This window comes from Colobus angolensis, unplaced genomic scaffold (genome assembly GCF_000951035.1).
Source record: "Colobus angolensis palliatus isolate OR3802 unplaced genomic scaffold, Cang.pa_1.0 Scaffold214, whole genome shotgun sequence".
Classification (NCBI taxonomy): Eukaryota; Metazoa; Chordata; class Mammalia; order Primates; family Cercopithecidae; genus Colobus; species Colobus angolensis.
This window is the reverse complement of record NW_012115311.1, coordinates 4,217,834-4,236,857: the sequence shown is the minus strand read 5'-3', so window position 1 is coordinate 4,236,857 and position 19,024 is coordinate 4,217,834. Positions and strand designations below refer to the sequence as shown.

General features: G+C 36.4%; 1 protein-coding gene across 5 annotated transcripts in view; it reads right to left on the bottom strand.

Annotated features, from left to right (window-relative positions):
* Positions 1-19,024, bottom strand: part of TRPC4 (transient receptor potential cation channel, subfamily C, member 4) — a 211,042-nt gene that overhangs the window by 45,736 nt on the left and 146,282 nt on the right. For all 5 annotated transcript variants that reach the window (XM_011942992.1, XM_011942991.1, XM_011942993.1 and 2 more), the window contains one exon: positions 9,307-9,643. In XM_011942992.1, coding sequence (XP_011798382.1) covers positions 9,307-9,643 — 337 coding nt within the window. The remainder of the gene's footprint in view (positions 1-9,306; positions 9,644-19,024) is intronic.

Here is a 19,024-nt window from a genome sequence, read left to right as displayed (position 1 = left end):
TCACCCGGTTTCCCAGGTTGCCGTGTAGTGGTGCTTTATATCTCACTGCATCCTCAAACCCGTGAGCTCATGCGATGCTCCCACTTCAGCCTCCTGTGTAGAGTAGCAAAGACTAGAGGCACATGCTACCATGCCCAGCTATCTTTTTTTGTTGTTGTTTGTTTTTCTGGTAGAAAAGAAATCTTGCTATGTTGGCCAGGCTGGTCTTGAACTCCTGGCATCAAGCAATCTCCCCACCTTGGCCTCCCAAGGAGGGAGATTGGATTACAGGCATCGGCAGCCTGGCCAGGGCAGTGCAGTTTTTGTGCTAAAAGCGAATATCAGAAGGAGACGTAAGGGTGTTTCCTCACCAATACTACTGCCTCCCTAAGTCAAGTAAGGGAGACTCCAAGAAAACCCCTCATAAAGTCTGGGAATTTCTACAAGGAGGAACTACGACCTCACCGCTGCTGGAGCATCTGTTTGGGCAGTTGGCTTGCTCTCTCCCCCTTGGTCCAGCTCATCACAGAAAATAGAAAAGCAGGGAAGTTTGGCAATAGAGTAGCCCGTGGTAGTCTGGCCTTCTGTCTTTTAAGGTGGTAATGTTCTGTGATGCTGTTGTGAGGTAAGTGCATATTAGAAGGATAGGCTGGGTTTGAGCCTTCTTGCAAGGACTCAGGAGGGATTTGTTAGGGTTCCAGGACCCCCATTAGGGACTGACTGCTGGTTGCAGGAGCGGAGGAACTGGAAGATGCCTGGCAGAGTTGAATCTCTGACTCAGAGAACTATGCAGTATGGAGGCACAACCGGGCCCTCAAAGAACAGCCATGCACCCCTCAGGAGAGTCAGCATTGCACAGGTGGCTCAGTAATAGCCGGAGAGGCAGGACAACTAACCAAGAAAGAGCTCTGACCAGAGTACCAGATAAATCAGGACATTTAACTTCTCTCATCCCCCATCTTCCCTAAAGCAACAGGAATGAGGAAACATGAAGAGCCTGTGTCCCACCTTGAATACCAGTGTTGGAGTTAAAGGATGTGTGAGAGATGGACAATTCCATATCCTTCAAGCCATGAGTCAGGCCTTTATTGGGAAGAGAAGATCTTTAAGCTTATTATAAAACTTGAGTTTTAAACTGAACATAGCCTACTTTTAAATAATTTGAATTTCAGAAAATTTATGATAACTGATAGTGATATCATTCGGAAACAAAGGATATTTGATATAAGGTGGCCAAGGAGAGTGACAGAAAGAAGTAAAACCATTTCATGTTTAGATTCAAATACGTTGAAGCTCCTTAATAAAACCATTACATGATTAGGAAATTTGACTTCCAGAATTGTTTCTCAGTCTTTAATGTTTAAAATACTTTTGGAATCTCTAAATCAGCCAACCATAATCTGAATTTGTCATAAGAATCTACAGTAATTATAATTTTAGTCAGCAGACCATACTTCAAAAAACACTGACATAAAGAGACAGTGAATGTTAAATATTCTTAGTTGGAAGACATCTAAAAATGCTTAAACCACTATGGGTTTTGACACCATTATTTTAACATTTTGAGAAAAAAAAGCTAAGAATATATAATTAAGGAAGTACACATTTTTAAGTTTACCAAGAAAGGATGCCATGTTAGTTTCAGAGTAAGAGTGAAGTGTAGAACTTTATAATTCCAGTTCATCTGATAGCTTCTGACCTAAAAATAGTTACTTAAAAATCAAGTGAGACATTTTATCAGTGTAGGAGCATTCTTTTTATAGGATTTTAATTTAAAAATTTTCCATGAAAACTAAGAAGTAGAATGCTTATGTAGATAGGAAGACAAGGAATAAATATTTCTCCAATTCCTTGCTCATTACCCTTTCAACAGGTAGCAGTAGTTGCCTAATATATAGTTTTGAATAAGTGAATATTAATAGTTTCACTATGAAAATTACCACCTTCCACTTAATACAAACTTCTGAATATTTTAAAAATAAATATGCACAAAGGAAATATATTTATTTCTTTCAGTTTTCCTGAGTACCCCTTACACACACACACACACACACAGACACACACACACAGAAATTTAAAAAATAATAATGTCCTTGAAGAAAACAAATTTAACTTTAAGACATAGCAGCTAATACATGGAAAGCAAAATAGGAAACATCTCTAGGTCAAATCGAAGGACTTACTCTTTCTTTCTTGGAATGGATTGCTTCTTTTAGTACTATAAAGCCACACATAATATGTTTTAGATTAGAAGCAAGGCAGTGATGATACTGGTGGTGATGTGAGCGTGGTGGTAGTAATAAGTTTGGTATGTTGGTAAACATAATATTCAATAGTAAATCATATCAAATGTACATCTTAAAGAGCATTACACATTTAATGAAGCAGAAACATGATCCATTCAAATTTCACCTGTATAAAAATCTAAGTCGGCAAATAGAAGTGAAGAAGTCTTAGGTATGGAGACATGTTCTGAGCTGTTTTTGCCTTTTCAAATTCTACCTCTCACACTTTTGGGTCAGTGTCTCAGAAAGGATAAAGAATCTAGATCTAGACTTACATTGACTGGAATTTGAATCTAGTATCACTTGTTAGCTCCTTGATCCCTTGATCCCTGCAAGGAATCTAAATTCTCTAAGCCTGTTTCCTCTCTGTGAAATGAGACATTAACTCATTTATTATGATTAAATGGAACAGAGTTACTGTGAAGTTTGAACAACAGAATGCATTTAAATTACTCAGCACAGTGCCTAACTTTTCAGTTTCTACTATTTATGACTACGATTACTACTACTACTACTACTACCACCACTACTACTACTACTACTACTACTACTACTACTACTACTACTAGTACTACTACTATTGTTACTCTGTGCTAATGAACACTAATTCAAGAATCTCTCATGCTGGTTTTTTTTTTTTTTTTTTTTTTTTACTCTGACCCTTTCTTTTTAGTATCTACTCCTCTTTTCCTATCTTTTCCCCTCTTCCCTTGAACCATCTAAACCATGTTTTCAAACATTCTCTGAAGGCCTGGAAATTTCATTTTTGCTATATCAAATTTATATTTCACTGTCATGGCCTAAAAAGAGTTCATTTCTCTCCAATAAAGAAATCATGTGTTCAGCATGAATAGGAGCACACACAATAACTGGAATCTTCATTAATATTTCATTGTTTGAGACATTACTGTGTTAGTCTTTATAATTCTGTGAAGGTGATGTTAAAATATTTTTTCGCACAGATAAATAGTAAAATGAGGGTCATATGTCACACTATCTGTAGTACTGACTATCTGATTTCCTCAAAAATTATCCATTTTAAATTAATAAATGGGTAGTCTGCAACTTGGGTTTGAAGGTCTGTGTGTGTCTGAAGCTAGTTTGCTAAGATTATTTGAGCACCACGCCAAGGGAGGAACTGGGGAAAGTAATAGGCATATTTCTTATACTTGTGAGTATATTGTCTGGGGCTGCTTGAGGGGATGGGAAATTCAGCAGTGAGGCTGAAAATATGAAGCCATATGATCTTAATGACTTTTGACAAAAGATGAAAAAATGGTCATAACAGGAAGAATTAAATATATGTGCACACACATATATGTATATATACACACATATATGTATATATACACATGTGTGTGTATATGTGTATATATGTGTATATATGTGTCTATATGTACTTATATACACATAACTGATCATATATGTGTAAAAACCATAACTGGTTATACACATATGTGTGTGTGTATATATGTATATATATACACACACACACATACACACACATATATATCCATACATATAGTATTATTTGACTCTACGAATATTTATCTAGATGAAAATGTGATCATCAACTTTTCATTCTACATCTTCAATTTGGTAGGCCTTGTTGAAATGTTCAGACTTGTGAATATCAACCTTTTAAAACATAAAAATGTAAAATAAATTATGGAAATGAGAAACCAATCTTGTTTAAAAAATTGCTAAATAAAGTATGTGTTATAGGCAAGTTGTATAATCTGGATATTATGAGCAATTCTTACTTTATGCCTAGGAATTCAATAGAAACTATTTTTAACAGAGCTTAGACCTCCTCCTATGTTATATCTTTTCCTCAGTTCACCTTTCTCACCATGCTCAGTGTGCATAGATTTGCATACTGTTTAATTGTGGCATAATCTCAGGCATGCTCACAATGTCATATCACTTCAGCAGCCATTTTGTTTTCTCATAGGAACAAAGTATTTCCTGCTGTATTCATATAATAGCCTTCATTGAAGTTTCTTTCTTTTCTTTTCTTTTCTTTCTTTCTCTCTTTCTTTCTTTCCTTTTTTTTTTTTTTTTGAGATGGAGTCTCGCTCTGTCGTCTAGGCTGGAGTGCAGTGGCACAATCTCGGCTCACTGCAACCTCTGCCTTCCGAGTTCAAGCGATTCTCCTGTCTCAGCTTCCTGAATAGCTGGGACTACATGTGCCCGCCACTATGCCCATCTAATTTTTGTGTTTTAAGTAGAGATAGGGTTTCACTATATTGGCCAGTCCAGTCTCGAACCCCTCATGATCTGCCCACCTCGTCCTCCTAAAGTGCTGGGATTACAGGTGTGAGCCACCACACCCAGTCCAAAGTTCTACTTCTTTCATGAAAAGTGTTATCCATTTTATAATTGATTTTACTAAGCTAATTACGTAAGTCTACATCTGGAAATTTTACACATATCCATACTCTTTTGTGCAAAGGGATAAGTTATAACAAAATTTGTGGGTTACAATCAGAGTTGGAATGAATTCTGAGGGAAAATTCAAACTGGGTTTCAGGAAGTCCTTAAAACTAGCATTCAAAAGTTTGCTTTTCCCTTATCTTACTACATATTATCTTCAGAAACAAATGACCTCTCTTTGAGATAAAACTCTTGCCATAATTTTGATGAATTCTCATAATGCACATTACACATATAACATACTTTAGTTTTCATGTAATTTTTTAATAAATTTATCATATTCTATTCATTGCATATTCCTAGTATAATATATTAAAAATCAAACCCTGAATAAGTTAAGAGCCTCAGAGTCATGGAGAACATAAAAGTACCCAAGTCTCTGATCTTCTAGCCTCGAGCTCTTTCTAATCCATCATTCAGTGTTTCCAACGAAACTTTTTCTCCAGACACCCAAAAAGTATAGCTCTATTATCAGGTCCATATCAATGCTTGATCAAACAACTGTTTTACTTTTTACTCTAGATTAAGTGGGTAATTTGACAGCCTGAGAAGGATATTGGTGTCTATCTGTCTGGAATTTACTCATCTATTGAGAGTTTTCCATTAGTTAGAACTGTATCACAATGACCAGCATCATAAGTTTGGTCCCTGTAAAGCTTTTTGGCTTTCTTTCTTATATAATAAAGTTCATCCTGACAGCAAATATGTGCAAGAAGATCTCTTGAGGCTGTTTGATGGCAGAAAGGAAAGGTCTATAACCTTCAAATACAAGCAAGTCTGAAGTAAAAATAATTCTAAAAGCTTTGTTGGACGGTGAGTTCCAACTTATCACTGACACCGTGGCAGAAGGATAGAAGAGCCATTATGAACTGCTTTCTAAAGATATAAAACACAATAGATTTAAATAGTCAACAATGTTGAACTTCAACAAGAAAGATACTGAAATAACAGAAACCTTATTCTGCCATTGTACTGAAACACAAGATAACTGGTTCTATGAGGCTGAATACAGTTCTTATTGGTGAAAGATGGCAAGATATATAAAATAACAAATTCCCAAGCAAAACCGTATTTCTTAAGAAGAAAAAGAAATTGGTTTCAAAGGTTAGGCTTTAAAGTTAGAGAACTTTCCTACCTAGATAAACATGGACATTTATGATATAAATATATAAAAGAAATAAGGGAAAAGTGTTTTGCTAGTATAAACAAATGAGAGGTATAAAGTGATCATTTCTCATACATCAAGATATTATGAAGGTGAGGAAGATCTTTTGAAAATGGAAGAAAAGTAAATTTAGTACAAATAAAGAAGTATTACTTCATACAACAAGTAACTCACAGAGGTGACATGGTTTGAAAATCTAAGTCAATTCAAGAAGACTTGAGAGAAAACCATAAACAGAGTTCCAATCTACCATTGGGACAATTAACATGATGAGGGACACACTTATAAGCCACATCATTTCTGTAAGTCACTCAATCTTGATGTTATAAATCTAGAACCTTGCAAACAATGAACTATGAAATGTTCTGCTAAGGGACTCCTGGCCACTTACTTTATCTGACAGCAGTACAGGGCAAGAGAATATAGAAGATTCAGTAATATAGTCATCAAATCAGACCATGCTTTTTTATATATATCACATTTTTGGTAAAAGATTAAAGTGTTCCTACTCTGATGTCTTTAGCTTGGTTCTCCCACTCAACACCATACCTCCCCCGAAAGGATCAATTTTCTCTGTTTTAATAATGGTAGCTTAGCAGACAGGATGATACGATTCTTGGGGACTTTAGATGTCATTCACTCAAAATCTTGCATTTTGTAGATGAAGACACTGAAAATCCTGAGAACTTGTGACCACCCATAATTTAATAGTCTCCTAATGGTAGAACCTGAGCATGGATTTAAGTCCAGTGCCTTTTGCAGAACAGCCCAACAACATAGCACACACTCCTTATAATCATGGATCTAGCAAGGCACTGAGAACTCAGTATCGGATATGAGGCATTCACAATTCACCAGACTTGGTGAACAATATAACGGTTTGACAGAGCTCTTTGATATATAAACATTTTTTCCTCATGCTCCATTATTTAAGCAAGATGATCATTTGCATGCCTTTTTTTTTTTTTTTCTTTTCTTAGGAAATCTCTTTTCATCCTAAAATTCTCAGAAATATTAACTCACTACAGTCAGGAAATCTTGAGAAAATGTTGCCTATAGCAGACATTTTTCTAAGCTGGAATTATAATACTCACAATTAAATCTATACCTCATATAATCATTTAGCTGTGGTTGGATGTAGTTTCTTCCAGCCAGCTTTCATGAAATATTCTGTTAGAATCTTGGTGTGTAGCGGGCAGCCAATGACTGTTTTCATTGGACAAGTAATTAGAACTTTGGACCTCCTATTTTTTAAATACTATTTACTATCTTATGACATTATGTCACAAATCTGTTTATTACCCATTTATTCCAGTAAAATTTAAGCTTCATTAGCAGAAGCGCTCTTTGTTGCTTTACTTTTGTCACTATCATCCTTCACTGCACATTCTGCCTGGAAAGTACTTGACACAGTTTCATTGATGGTATCAAGGAAAGATTAGGAATACTCTACATGCTTACATTTTATTGTATCTATAGTATTTTTTCCAAATGAAGTGTTCTGCATTTTATTTGGGACACTAGAATTTTTAGACAGTCAATGTAAGTTATCCATAATGGAAAATGTAATGTCCTAAACTCATTAGAATTGTTCCCAAGACATTTTCTAAGAAAACTCCTTTAAAAAATTCTTAATGGGCTATTTTTAATTTAAATGAAACAGGAAGGGTTATTTTATCTTTAATACCAACTGCAATGTCATAATTATTTTATTCCAAAGGACATTCGGGACACATAGATTATGTGAGCCTTTTAAAGTTTTCTTCTTTTCTTTCTTTTTTTGAGACAGAGTCTCACTTTGTCACCCAGGTTGGAGTGCAGTGGTGCAATATCGGTTCACTGCAACCTCTGACTCTCAGGCTCAAGCTATTCTCCTGCTTCAGCATCCAGGTAGCTGGGATTACAGGCTCTGGCCGCCATGCCCAGCTAATTTTCATATTTTTAGTAGAGATGGGTACTACTCGAACTTCTGATCTCAAGCGATCCACCCACTTTGGCCTCCCAAAGTGCTGGGATTACAGGCATGAGCCACTGTGTCCTGCCCGGCCTGACCCTTTTTTCTAATTTAAACAAGATCACACTTTATGCACTTTAGATTAATGAGAAGCTACTCTATTTTAAAGTTCACCTGAGGATTTTGTTTAGTTATATATGTAAAACATCAAATCTTGTCCCTACTAACTTTTCTTATTGACAATACTTAAAGTATGGTTTTTACAATTTTTAAAACTGAAAAACATATGTATCTCAAATAGGCTGTCTTTTTTTTTTTTCTGCCTCAATGTCATTTTAGTCTCTTCAGCAGTGTTCAGAGTAACCCAAACTGAATTCTGAGATTTTGAATCATGAAATTTGTCACATATTTTCTAATAGACAAATGATGAAGTGAATATGATAGCAGAGAGGTTGAAAATGATGAGCTAAATTGAGAAAATGTGATTTCTCAGCAAACCATAGTAAAGAGAAAAGCATAATTAAAATGTACATTTTAACCATGACTATAATAACAAGGAGAAAGGAAAACAAGGTTTTCACTAGCTACTTTTTTTTCTTTTTTATTTTTTTGATATGGAGTCTTGCTCTGTCACCCAGGCTGGAGTGCAGTGGCGCGATCTCGCTCACTGCAAGTTCCGCCTCCCAGGTTCACGCCATTCTCCTGCCTCAGCCTCCGGAGTAGCAGGGACTACAGGCGCCCGCCACCAGGCCCGGCTAATTTCTTCTTGTATTTTTAGCAGAGACGGAATATCACCGTGTGAGCCAGGATGTCTACGATCTTCTGACCTGGTGATCCGCCCGCCTCGGCCTCCCAAAGTGCTGGGATTACAGGCGTGAGCCACCGCGCCCAGCCGGAAAACAAGGTTTTCACCGGCTGCTTTAAGGTGTTCTACTTTACAGTGGTTTGCTTCAGATCGAACACAACTTTCTATGACAAGAACAAAAAGAGAGTGGCCAATGTCCTGTTGTTTAATTTCCTATTATTTTAAATTAATATAGATCTCAAAGATAAATTGAAACGGATTTTTTAAAAAAGGTTTCAGTTACTTCATGTAGAGAATCACTAATTCTTCAGAGTCATCTGTATGTACTTTTAGAAGACTTATCTATGAGGAATATTAGAATGACTATTTACATATAGTCAATGAGATATGTTGAGAAGTTTTAATAAACAAAAAAACTCATAGTCAGTCATGGAATATGAAGTCATTAAAATCTGTAATTCGAAAACTTAAGGTTACAATTTCTTAAACTGCTTTTGTAAGCAGATCCACTGCAGCTTGTAAAATAGTTGTTTGGCTTTGGGGGTTAGGTTCTTGGAGCTACAATGGTCAGAACCTGTTCTAAACATTCCTAGGTTCCCAAACATTAATGAATATTTTCTGAGCAACAAAATTCCATGGCAGCAACATGTTTTGATTATATTTTCTATAGTAACACATTTACCCAGGACCCATGGTAATATCATCCACTCGACGATGGTTGGTGGTGGACCTTGCCTGTTCAAGTCTGACCTGTCGATGTGCTGAGAGGCAAGCAGCAGCAGGAACAAAAAAGTCAAATAGGAGGCTGTGTGGCAGATAAACTTGATAAATGGCTTCCTGATGAATAGTCCGAGTGGGCTTTTGGGAGCTATCAGGTAGCACACAGAGAAGACAGGAAAAAGAAGTCCTATGATGAAACATGTCACCATCTTCACTGCCCAGTGTCTTCTCCTCCAGCCTGGAAACTCGTCATACCAGCGAGATGCCAGCAGCTGTTGACAATTGGGCTGGGCAACAAACTAAACAGAAGGGAAAGGAAGAGGAAAAATAAGTCACAGTTACATGGAGTGGCCTCAGTTCATCAATAAGAACACAGCTGGGATATTTAAAGACAGAAATGCTGTTTCACATAGTTTTACATTTAAGCAATCAAAAGGCCTTAAGTCATTCTGTGAATAAAGCCAATGTATTGAATATTTATTCTACCCAAGGCACAGTATGACATGTTTAGTGAGACACAACTGAAGTCAAAATACTATGGCTGCACTTGAGGAAGCAAAAATAGAACTGGGGAATAGGAATATGCAAAAGATACACTGATAAGTGAACAAAGCAGTTTACAAAGATACACACCTATATAACATATATAAGAATATATAAATGTGGCTCTTTTTTGATATAGTTATTATTTCTTGGTTGCAACACTATACTTAATTTTTATTTTTATATTGTATGTACTTTTAACAATTTTCTGTAATAGATATTTATTACTTTAATCATCAGGAAAAGCAAACAAACTTTTCTTTATGAGGTAAAAGCTAAATATACTTTTAATTGGGTTGAGGCAATATGAAAAACAGATGAAAGAAGATAATATTCACCAGAATCATCATAGCCTAATTCAGTATAAACAATGCAAACACCTTCCTAAGTATACCTAATTACCTTATACAAAACATTTCACAGACATGACTCATTCTATCCTGACAACATTTTAGAGATGTAGCATGGACACTACTTACTGTATGTTAAGGAGGTTACATATCTATCAAATTACAAGATGTTTGAATATCTGGTCCAGGATTTTTTTCCTCAATATTTCTTTTTTTCCTCAGTATTTCTCAGATTCTATTTCTGAAACTTTCTCATTGGGATGGTCAGTTAAGCAATATATGAATTAAGAGAAAATTGTATCTTTCAGATGGAACAGTCCAAGAATGCTTCCACTTGGACGTACTTGTATAAGTAGAAAAAGAAGATAAAGGCAATCCATGGCAAGATATCATGGGAGAATGAGAGCATAACCTGGTGAGAAAGTGTATAGTGGGATTAAGTGATGCCCTATGGACAGTTCTGATTGAAGGAGAGCTGTAAGTTCCTTGTAAGAGACTTGGAAAAGTTCTGTTGGCATAATAAAACAGGCTTACTCTAAAAACAAACTTAGTGCTTTTTCCTTTTACAGGTCTCTCCACCCAACTCCACATTTCCCATCTTTCTTCTTTAGTTCTAAGCCATATGGCTGTCCTTTAGGCAAGACTTCTTCCTTTCTCTTTTCTGATGGTAAGCAAGCAAGCAGTCTCTGGATAGGCAGAAAGGGTGCTTTGTTTGGGGATGAAGAAAGAGATGAGGTGACATTCAAAGAGTAATCCAACAGTTGAGGTGTTCAACCATTTGGATTAGATGAATAATGGTTTTTCATGCAACTGTTTCTCTTCATCTTGTCTTGCATATCTACTTATCAACGTATATAGTGGGCAAATAAATATGCAAACAACTGAATTTGGTTTATAATAATGGATTCAGTAAATACAGATAAAACCAGATAAAGTGGTATAGTTTTAAGGCTGGGATAGGGAGGACTCTCCTCATTATCTTGTATGGCACTTACTTACGGAAATTTCAAGCTCTGTAAACAGTCAAGCTAAATTTTATTCCAGACAAAGCCAGGTATTTGAAAGTCAAAATAGAGTTTTTGCTTTATGTAACTGTAGAGTACTGACAAACAGTGGTTTAGGTCGTTAACAAGCACTGTTCTCTTTAAGAGTTTTATTTTTTCCCCCACATAATCCTTTCCATCAGCATTTGATAAAGAAATCATAGTCTACCATCTTCTTTCTTTTTTTTTATTCCCCATGGAATAAAATATTTTTAGTAGTATTAAACTTTAGGACAACTGAAATGTCTTGATAAAAGAGAGTTAAGAAAGCCTATGGGAAATGCAAGATATAACAAGAAGTTGCCATCATCTTATCAGTATTCATACATTGACAAAACACTATAAGGGACTAAGTACTAAGTAACTCATTCCGTGCATGCAGAAAGAGTAAAAGAAAGATGTGTACTTTGTTCACTACAGTCTAAGTGAGGTCTTGGATTCAAACTCTGCCCTTTCTGGTCAAAATCTCACTACAGCATGGGGCACCTGAGGACAATCAAACAGAGAACTTTCTTAGGATAATTTAAGATTTGTTTGAATTAATATTTCTGCTGTGAATACATACATATATACCCCATAAAATTACCTAAAAGAAGCAGAGTTTAATCCTCGTAGAACACCTGCCATTGCAAAGTGCTAGGATAGCCATGATTTTGTATTTATGTTTCATTCTTAAAAGTGCTTTTTCTTTCTTTAGTTATTGAAAGTATATACAGTGCTTAGTAAATGAACAGTATACGTAATTTTACATTAAACACAGACACAGGGAGGTTGTTGCAGAAGTACAAAATATGGAGAGGAATAAGAAGAGCAGGAGTGAGTGTACATAATACACAAGGTTCCCCAAATGTGGATGTTATTTGGCTATGTATTTGATCTAATCATAGGATTGAAATAAACCAAAAAGTATTCTGAGAATCATTGTAAATCCACATACTCTTGTGGTAATTTCACGTCACCTTTCAACCAAACATGTTCTTTACTTCTCTATACCAGCATTCTCTAAATTGTATCCCAGTAATTAATAGATTTTCCATGCAAAAATGGGTTTGGTGGTTAAATCAGTTATCAAATTAAGGATTGAAATAATTAAAATTTTATATTACAGGATTTTTCAGTCTTCAATTGCTAACATAGATTAAATCACTTCAATTATCTCTTGTCCCTCTTTCCCTCCCTCCCTCCCTCCCTGTCTTCCTTCTTCCCTTCTTTCATTCCTTCCTTCCTCCCACCCTCCCTTCCTTCCTCTCCCTGTGTCTTTTTCTCTGTGTCTGCCTCCCTCTCTGTTTACCTGGATTACTTGGAGTAATGCTTAGCTTTACTTCAACTCCCTCTGAAGGACACCCTCAGAGAGGGGCCACCTGATTCTTTGACAGTGGCCACCAGTCCATTCCAGCAATGCCCTCTCCAGGTGGCCCATCACATTGCCTGCAGTGTGCTGGGAGCCTACAGCCCCCACCTCCTACGCCATCTTTCTGCTGCACTATGAGTCATAAGAGGAACTACCATCTTCCGCACCATTCCAGGATTGGGAGAAGCGAGGTTTGTTTTTAGACACAATTCATTACAGCCCTTCTTTCTCTAGAGTTGTTGGCCAATTCCAGCACAACTCCTGCCATCCCATTAAAATTCATATTAAAACACGAAAACTTTCAAATTCACATTTGTGCTATGCACTTATAAAGTATGCTGTGAAAACAATTTTAAAGACTTCCCATCTCTTTCGATAACCTTTAAAAAGTTTGAAAAGTCTGATCTCATAATTATTTATAGAATCAATGAGTCATGGGATTCCAAATATTGAAGACACTGTGAAAACCATTGAATCTAATCTCATTTTTACAAATAGAATAAGAGAGATCCAGTATCAATGATTTAAAATTAACTACTAGAAATATGAAAGTTCCAAACCATAACAGCAACAAAGGAGAACAAAAAGGAGGATAAATCTGGAAAGCATATAAAAGCAAAACAAAACCAAATAAACAAGATACTTCACTACATTGTATTAGTCAGTTTTCATACTGCTGATAAAGACACACCTGAAACAGGGCAATTTACAGAAGAGGTTTAATGGATGCACAGTCCCATGTGGCTGAGGCCTCACAATCGTGGTAGTAGGTGAGAGGCATGTCTCACGTGATGACAGACAAAAGAAGAGAGCTTGTGCAGGGAAACTCCCCTTTTTAAAACCATCAGATCTCATGAGACTTGTTCACTATCATGAGAACAGCATGGGAAAGACCTGACCCCATGATTCAATTATCTCCCACTGGGTCCCTCCCACAACACGTGGGAATTATGGGAGCTACCATTCAAGATGAGATTTGGGTGGGGACACAGCCAGACCATATCCAGTATCTAGAAAAGTGAACTAACATATTGTGTATGGACAAAGTAAGCAGAAAATAATTTAAAATATATAAAACAAATAAATCAAAGTAACTATGGATCAGATTTACTTAGTATTTGTTTTTCTTCATCGTTTCAGTTTTTCAATGCATTTTTCTAGTTTAAAAAGTTGTACACAAAGTTCAGACTGTAGTCATTCTCTATAGGAAGAAAATCCAAATTCTGGGAACAACCATCCTGGTGACTTTATCTGTCCTGACTGCATCAGAGTCACAAGGAAGTCTCAACTGACTGCCGAGTGATTATAAAGAGAGTTGAAACTTTGGATTGGCTGTATCATAGTGATTTACATAAGGGCAATCTGATTCCTTTGCTCTAAAAGAACCACAAATTCATATACACACCAGTGTGCTCTGGGTATTACTATATATTCTTTAGCAATTCAAAAATAATCTGCATGGGGGGAGGAGTTATTTCCTCTGCCAGAATGCTTTTCAAAAACTCATTTTATAATGCTGATAGCAGGGTCTAAGGATTATTTACAGGCAGAAGACCTTCAGGGAATTAATTTTTTCCATAGCTGAAAAATATATATTTTTAATCTTTTACTTCATCCCCTACATCCCTCGTGGCCTCCAATGACTTTTAAATGTCTCTGTCTCTCCCTGCTTCCTGGTGATACCTCTGGTCATGTTCTTCATTAAACAATTCTTCTAGTCCCTCTGAGCATAGTCATACCACATGATTAATTGGACCCACCGGTTTCATTAATCAAAACATTATTTTCATCTGCCTTTGCAGGACAGGTGAAACACTAGTAAAGCCAATAGTATTCAGCATCATATATGAGTCTGAGAGTGGCCAGATAAGTGAGGAGAGTGCCATGATATGTAAGAACCACATAAATCTGTATTCTGGGAACTCAAAATACATTGGGACTAATTATGTAACTGGATAACTTCATACAGAGCATTATATAACTTGTTTAAAAAGAGGTATAGGGTATATAAGAGTATGTCTGACATGAAATAAACTGAAAATTTAAGAAAGGAGGTGGAATTGGTTAGTTAAGCCTGAAATAACAGATAGATTTCAACAGTGACAGCTTTGTAAGTGAATGTGTTTTATGTTAGATTAAAAGAATTTCATGTTAAAAACATGGGGATAGAGATAAGTATACTCAGATGAGAAATGTCGTGTGCTAGAAGGTTGTAACCAATTGTAGATATACTAGAGATGAAATGTAAAGGCAAACTGTGACAATATTTTGGGATATGGATGAAAATATTTGTTGAGGACATGCTTGAGTCTAAATTGCTGCAACTCAATTTGTGGCCTGAGGCCAGTAAGATTGAAATCAACAGGAAGGCTGTTAGAGATGGAGAATATCAGGTCCCACTTCAAATCTGCTGAACACAAATCTGCATAGCATGATTCCTATGAATGTTAAAACTTGATAAACACTGGTTTAAAGGATTTGATGTCTAACGAAATTACCTATAGCTCCGTTGTATCTGATAAATATTCAAAGAGTAGTTTCAATTCAGCGTAAATATATATTCTAATGTCTACAAAGTAAGCAGTATACAGCTGACCCCGAAACCCTGGGAATGTCTGTGTGTGTATATGTGTATGTGTGTGAGCGTGCACGAGTTCTTGAGTGATAGGGACGAGCCATACAGGGGTGGTTCTCAAAATTGAGCAAGCAGCAGGATCACCTGGAGGCTCATAAAACACATGAGCCCCACCCCAGTGTCTGATTGATTCAGTAGGTACAAGGTGGGGCCCTAAACTCTGCATTTTGCCCAGTTCTCTAGGTGACTCCAAGGACTTTTTTTTTTTTTTTTGAGACGGAGTCTCCCTTTGTCGCCCAGGCTGGAGTGCAGCGGCGCAATCTGCGTTCACTGCGAGCTCCACCTCCCGGGCTCAGGTCATTCTCCTGCCTCAGCCTCTGGAGGTTGCTGGGACTAAAGGTGCCGGCCACCACGCCCGGCTAATTTTTTGTATTTTTAGTAGAGACGAGGTTTCACTGTGTGAACCAGAATGGTCTCGATCTCCTGACCTCGTGATCCGCCTGCCTCGGCCTCCCAAAGTGCTGGGAGGACTAACTTTTAATAACCACTGCCTTACAGAAAGACCTTTGAATAATGTGGGATAGTCTTCTAGTTTTTCTAATGTTTACTATTTTCCTGGTTTTTGCTTTCCTCATTTAAAGTCAACCTGCTTATTAAGGTTATCAACAAGCAAATTTAGCTCTGCAAAGAAGCCTTTAAAGGGAATTGCATAGAAGTCACACATCAAGCAGATATTCTATGGTGTAGTTTAGTATAATATCTAATTACAGGAATAAACACACAAATATCAACAATAATCCCCACCAAATCACTGAACTCTTGTGCAAGTGGAAAAGCTGAACACAGTGTAATCGCAAGCAAAGGATGATAGCTGACTAATTCACCATTAATCATGGATACCAATAGGGGACTTAAACCAGTGTTAGACAGACTGGGCTTCAGTGGGCATGAGAAACATGAGTAGGCAATAAAGATCCTGGATAAAAAAGAAAGAAAATACCTACACCTAGTTTCTCACAGATATTAACCCTATGCACCACCATATGCCTTCATCATGACTCCAAAGTGATATGGCAAATCTACTGTACTTTGTATAATGTATTTGGATATTGTAGGGATTAAGAGCACATAAGCCTTAGAAAAATCCCATTGGGATTTGAACCTTAGATTGCTGCTTCCTGATTGTATGAGTATTAATAAATTATTAAATTATTATTGTGTCTTTTCCCCAACTTGTAAAATGGGGATAGTAGAAACACTTATCTCACAGGGTTATTGAAAAATTAAATGAATTAATATATGAAAAGTATGAGTTCCTAGGTCATAGTATATGTTCAATAAATACTATCACCATTATTGTATATAAACACATGTTTACACACATAAGGACATATGTATATACACATATGTCCCTATACGTATACAATAACTTATAGACATATATACCCAAGTGTATAATGTGTGTTCACTTTCAGCATAATAATAATTAAAAGATTTATTCAAGGAAATTACATTCACAAGATAATAATAACTGAAGCATAAGGGAATATCAATAAGATAACTAGTTGCCCAATTAAGTTTTTTCAGCCTTGTTAAAAGGCAAAAAATCAATAAAGCTTTAATCAAATCTGAGAGACATTGGCTAAAATGCTTGAGAATAATGAAGAAGACTAATTGATAAACTACAGATTCTATTCTCTGCAGACTCTCTTGGCCAACAAGTGCCCTGGCTCTATCAAGTTCAAAAATTTCCTATCCAGTCATAAAATCACCTTAGCATTTTCTTAAATATACGTGTTAAATTCAGATTTGCAGATCAGGATTCAAGGAAGAGCTAAATGCATATTACAGGGGCACCACATTTGATGTCACATAACCAGAAGGGAAGACGATAACTAAATTTCATATGATGATAGTGTTGGTGAGGCAGAAGCTGATTCAACTTCTGAAACCATTCCTGAGTCTGCATTCAAAATTGGTTTGGCAATTGATCTGAGACGATGAGTGAGCAGTAATGGAAAGTTGAAAATGAGAAAGGTAAAGGAAATAAAGCATATGTGTGTGGGTGATAAACCCAACATTGAACTTAGCAAACAAAATAGCAAGCAAACAAAACCCAATTTAGGTGGTAGGAAGGTCGAGTCAATAAATAATGTTTGTTCTTTGAAAATTATAAAGGGTAGCAGTTGGTACAAAGTCTACCTCTATTCACCAGTACCCTTCTCAGAGCACATATACATTATTCCAAACTATTATGGAAAATAGATGAAAATAATGCTAGTTATTTCTAGGTAGTTACCTAGATGCTTTCTTAAAACTAGAATAGAGGTGTGGAGGCAGAAAATTATACTGTACTGAAGAAACGACCATTTGACTTTTGAATCATGTAGGTAATAGATGAAAATGGTGGATAGAAAGCAGTGAGGAAGTCTCAGATCCTGGCCTTACATGAATGGGCTGGTTCTCCAGTCTCTAATGAGCCACTGACATTTTCCACATAGTGGAGTGGCATGTTCAGAACTTGTGTTTCACTTTTAATTAAAGTCTCCCGGAGAGACTCTTACTGAAGAATGAACACTGAAGAATGCCAGAGATTTAGGTCCCAAAACTGAAGGAACTGTGCCTTTTCACTTTGGACATCTTCTTGGATCTCTTTGATCTGAGCCTCCTGACCTTTACTGACTAGGGAAGGAGGAAAAGTTAACAGTCCTCATGTCTTCAAGCTTCAATGCTAGCATTCTTTCTGTCCTAAAATAAAGATTGTATTTCTTGCCCTACTATCTTCCAGTAGGGCAAGAATTCAGAAAGGAAAAAAGAGACAGAATGGGAATGAATACTAGTTGTTCTTATGAAATAAAATGATATAAACATTTTGCTTTTCCCTTCTCTATTCCTTTTAACATAATATCAAGACCTATTGTTTTAGAGAAAATTAAATTGTTCAAAACCTTATAAAATAGGAAACTCATTTCATACCTTCTTTCCAGAATCAAAAGTTGATATCACAGAATGGAGTTTTTCTCTACCCATCTAATTTATACATATAAATAATATATGTGAAGGGTTATATTTGTTTCCAATGTGTTAGGTCCTGGAAGCAGAATTTTAAAACTGTAGCCTTAGGGTCAAGAATAAATTCACTTCCTTTTATGCTCTCCAATCTCTTTTCTGTCTCCCTGACAAAAGCTCTGCAGACTATCTTGGCTGACAAATTTTCTGGGCTTAAAAAAGATCATAATAATACTCAGTTTTTAAATGATCTGTTAGTTGAGGTTGGAATTAAATTAGTCTATAATATACAGAGAAAAAGTTACGTATTTTGGAAACAGCAGAGTCCACACAGTCACCCACCTCTCAGGTTGTGCTATCTGCTCCAACTTGTATGGCAACAGAAGGGGCAACTGCACAGAAACGACACATGAAAGAGCCCCCAAAAAGAGAAAAACGGCCAAAAAGAGTTATACTTCCCTATAATTCTGTCAGTCTTTGATATCATTTTCACAAAGCAGATAGGAATATGGAGTAAAGTATTTGTCAAATGGAAGTTATCCTTTGGCATCATTTTATTTTTTATTCTTTATTGGCTCATCTAATTGTCACTGATTCCTGCTGATCAAACATCTGGGCTGTTCCTCCCTGGCTGCACCATCTCTCCAGCTCCTCTGCCATCTCTCTCATCTAGGTGTTTTATTTTTTACAAGGGTTATTGAATAATGAGCTTCTCTCTCTCATTCTGTTTTTAAACAGCCTAAGTTATGTTCCTAAAAATGAGGCATGTATCATTTCCTCTCCCTCATCATTGTCATTTCCAGCATTTC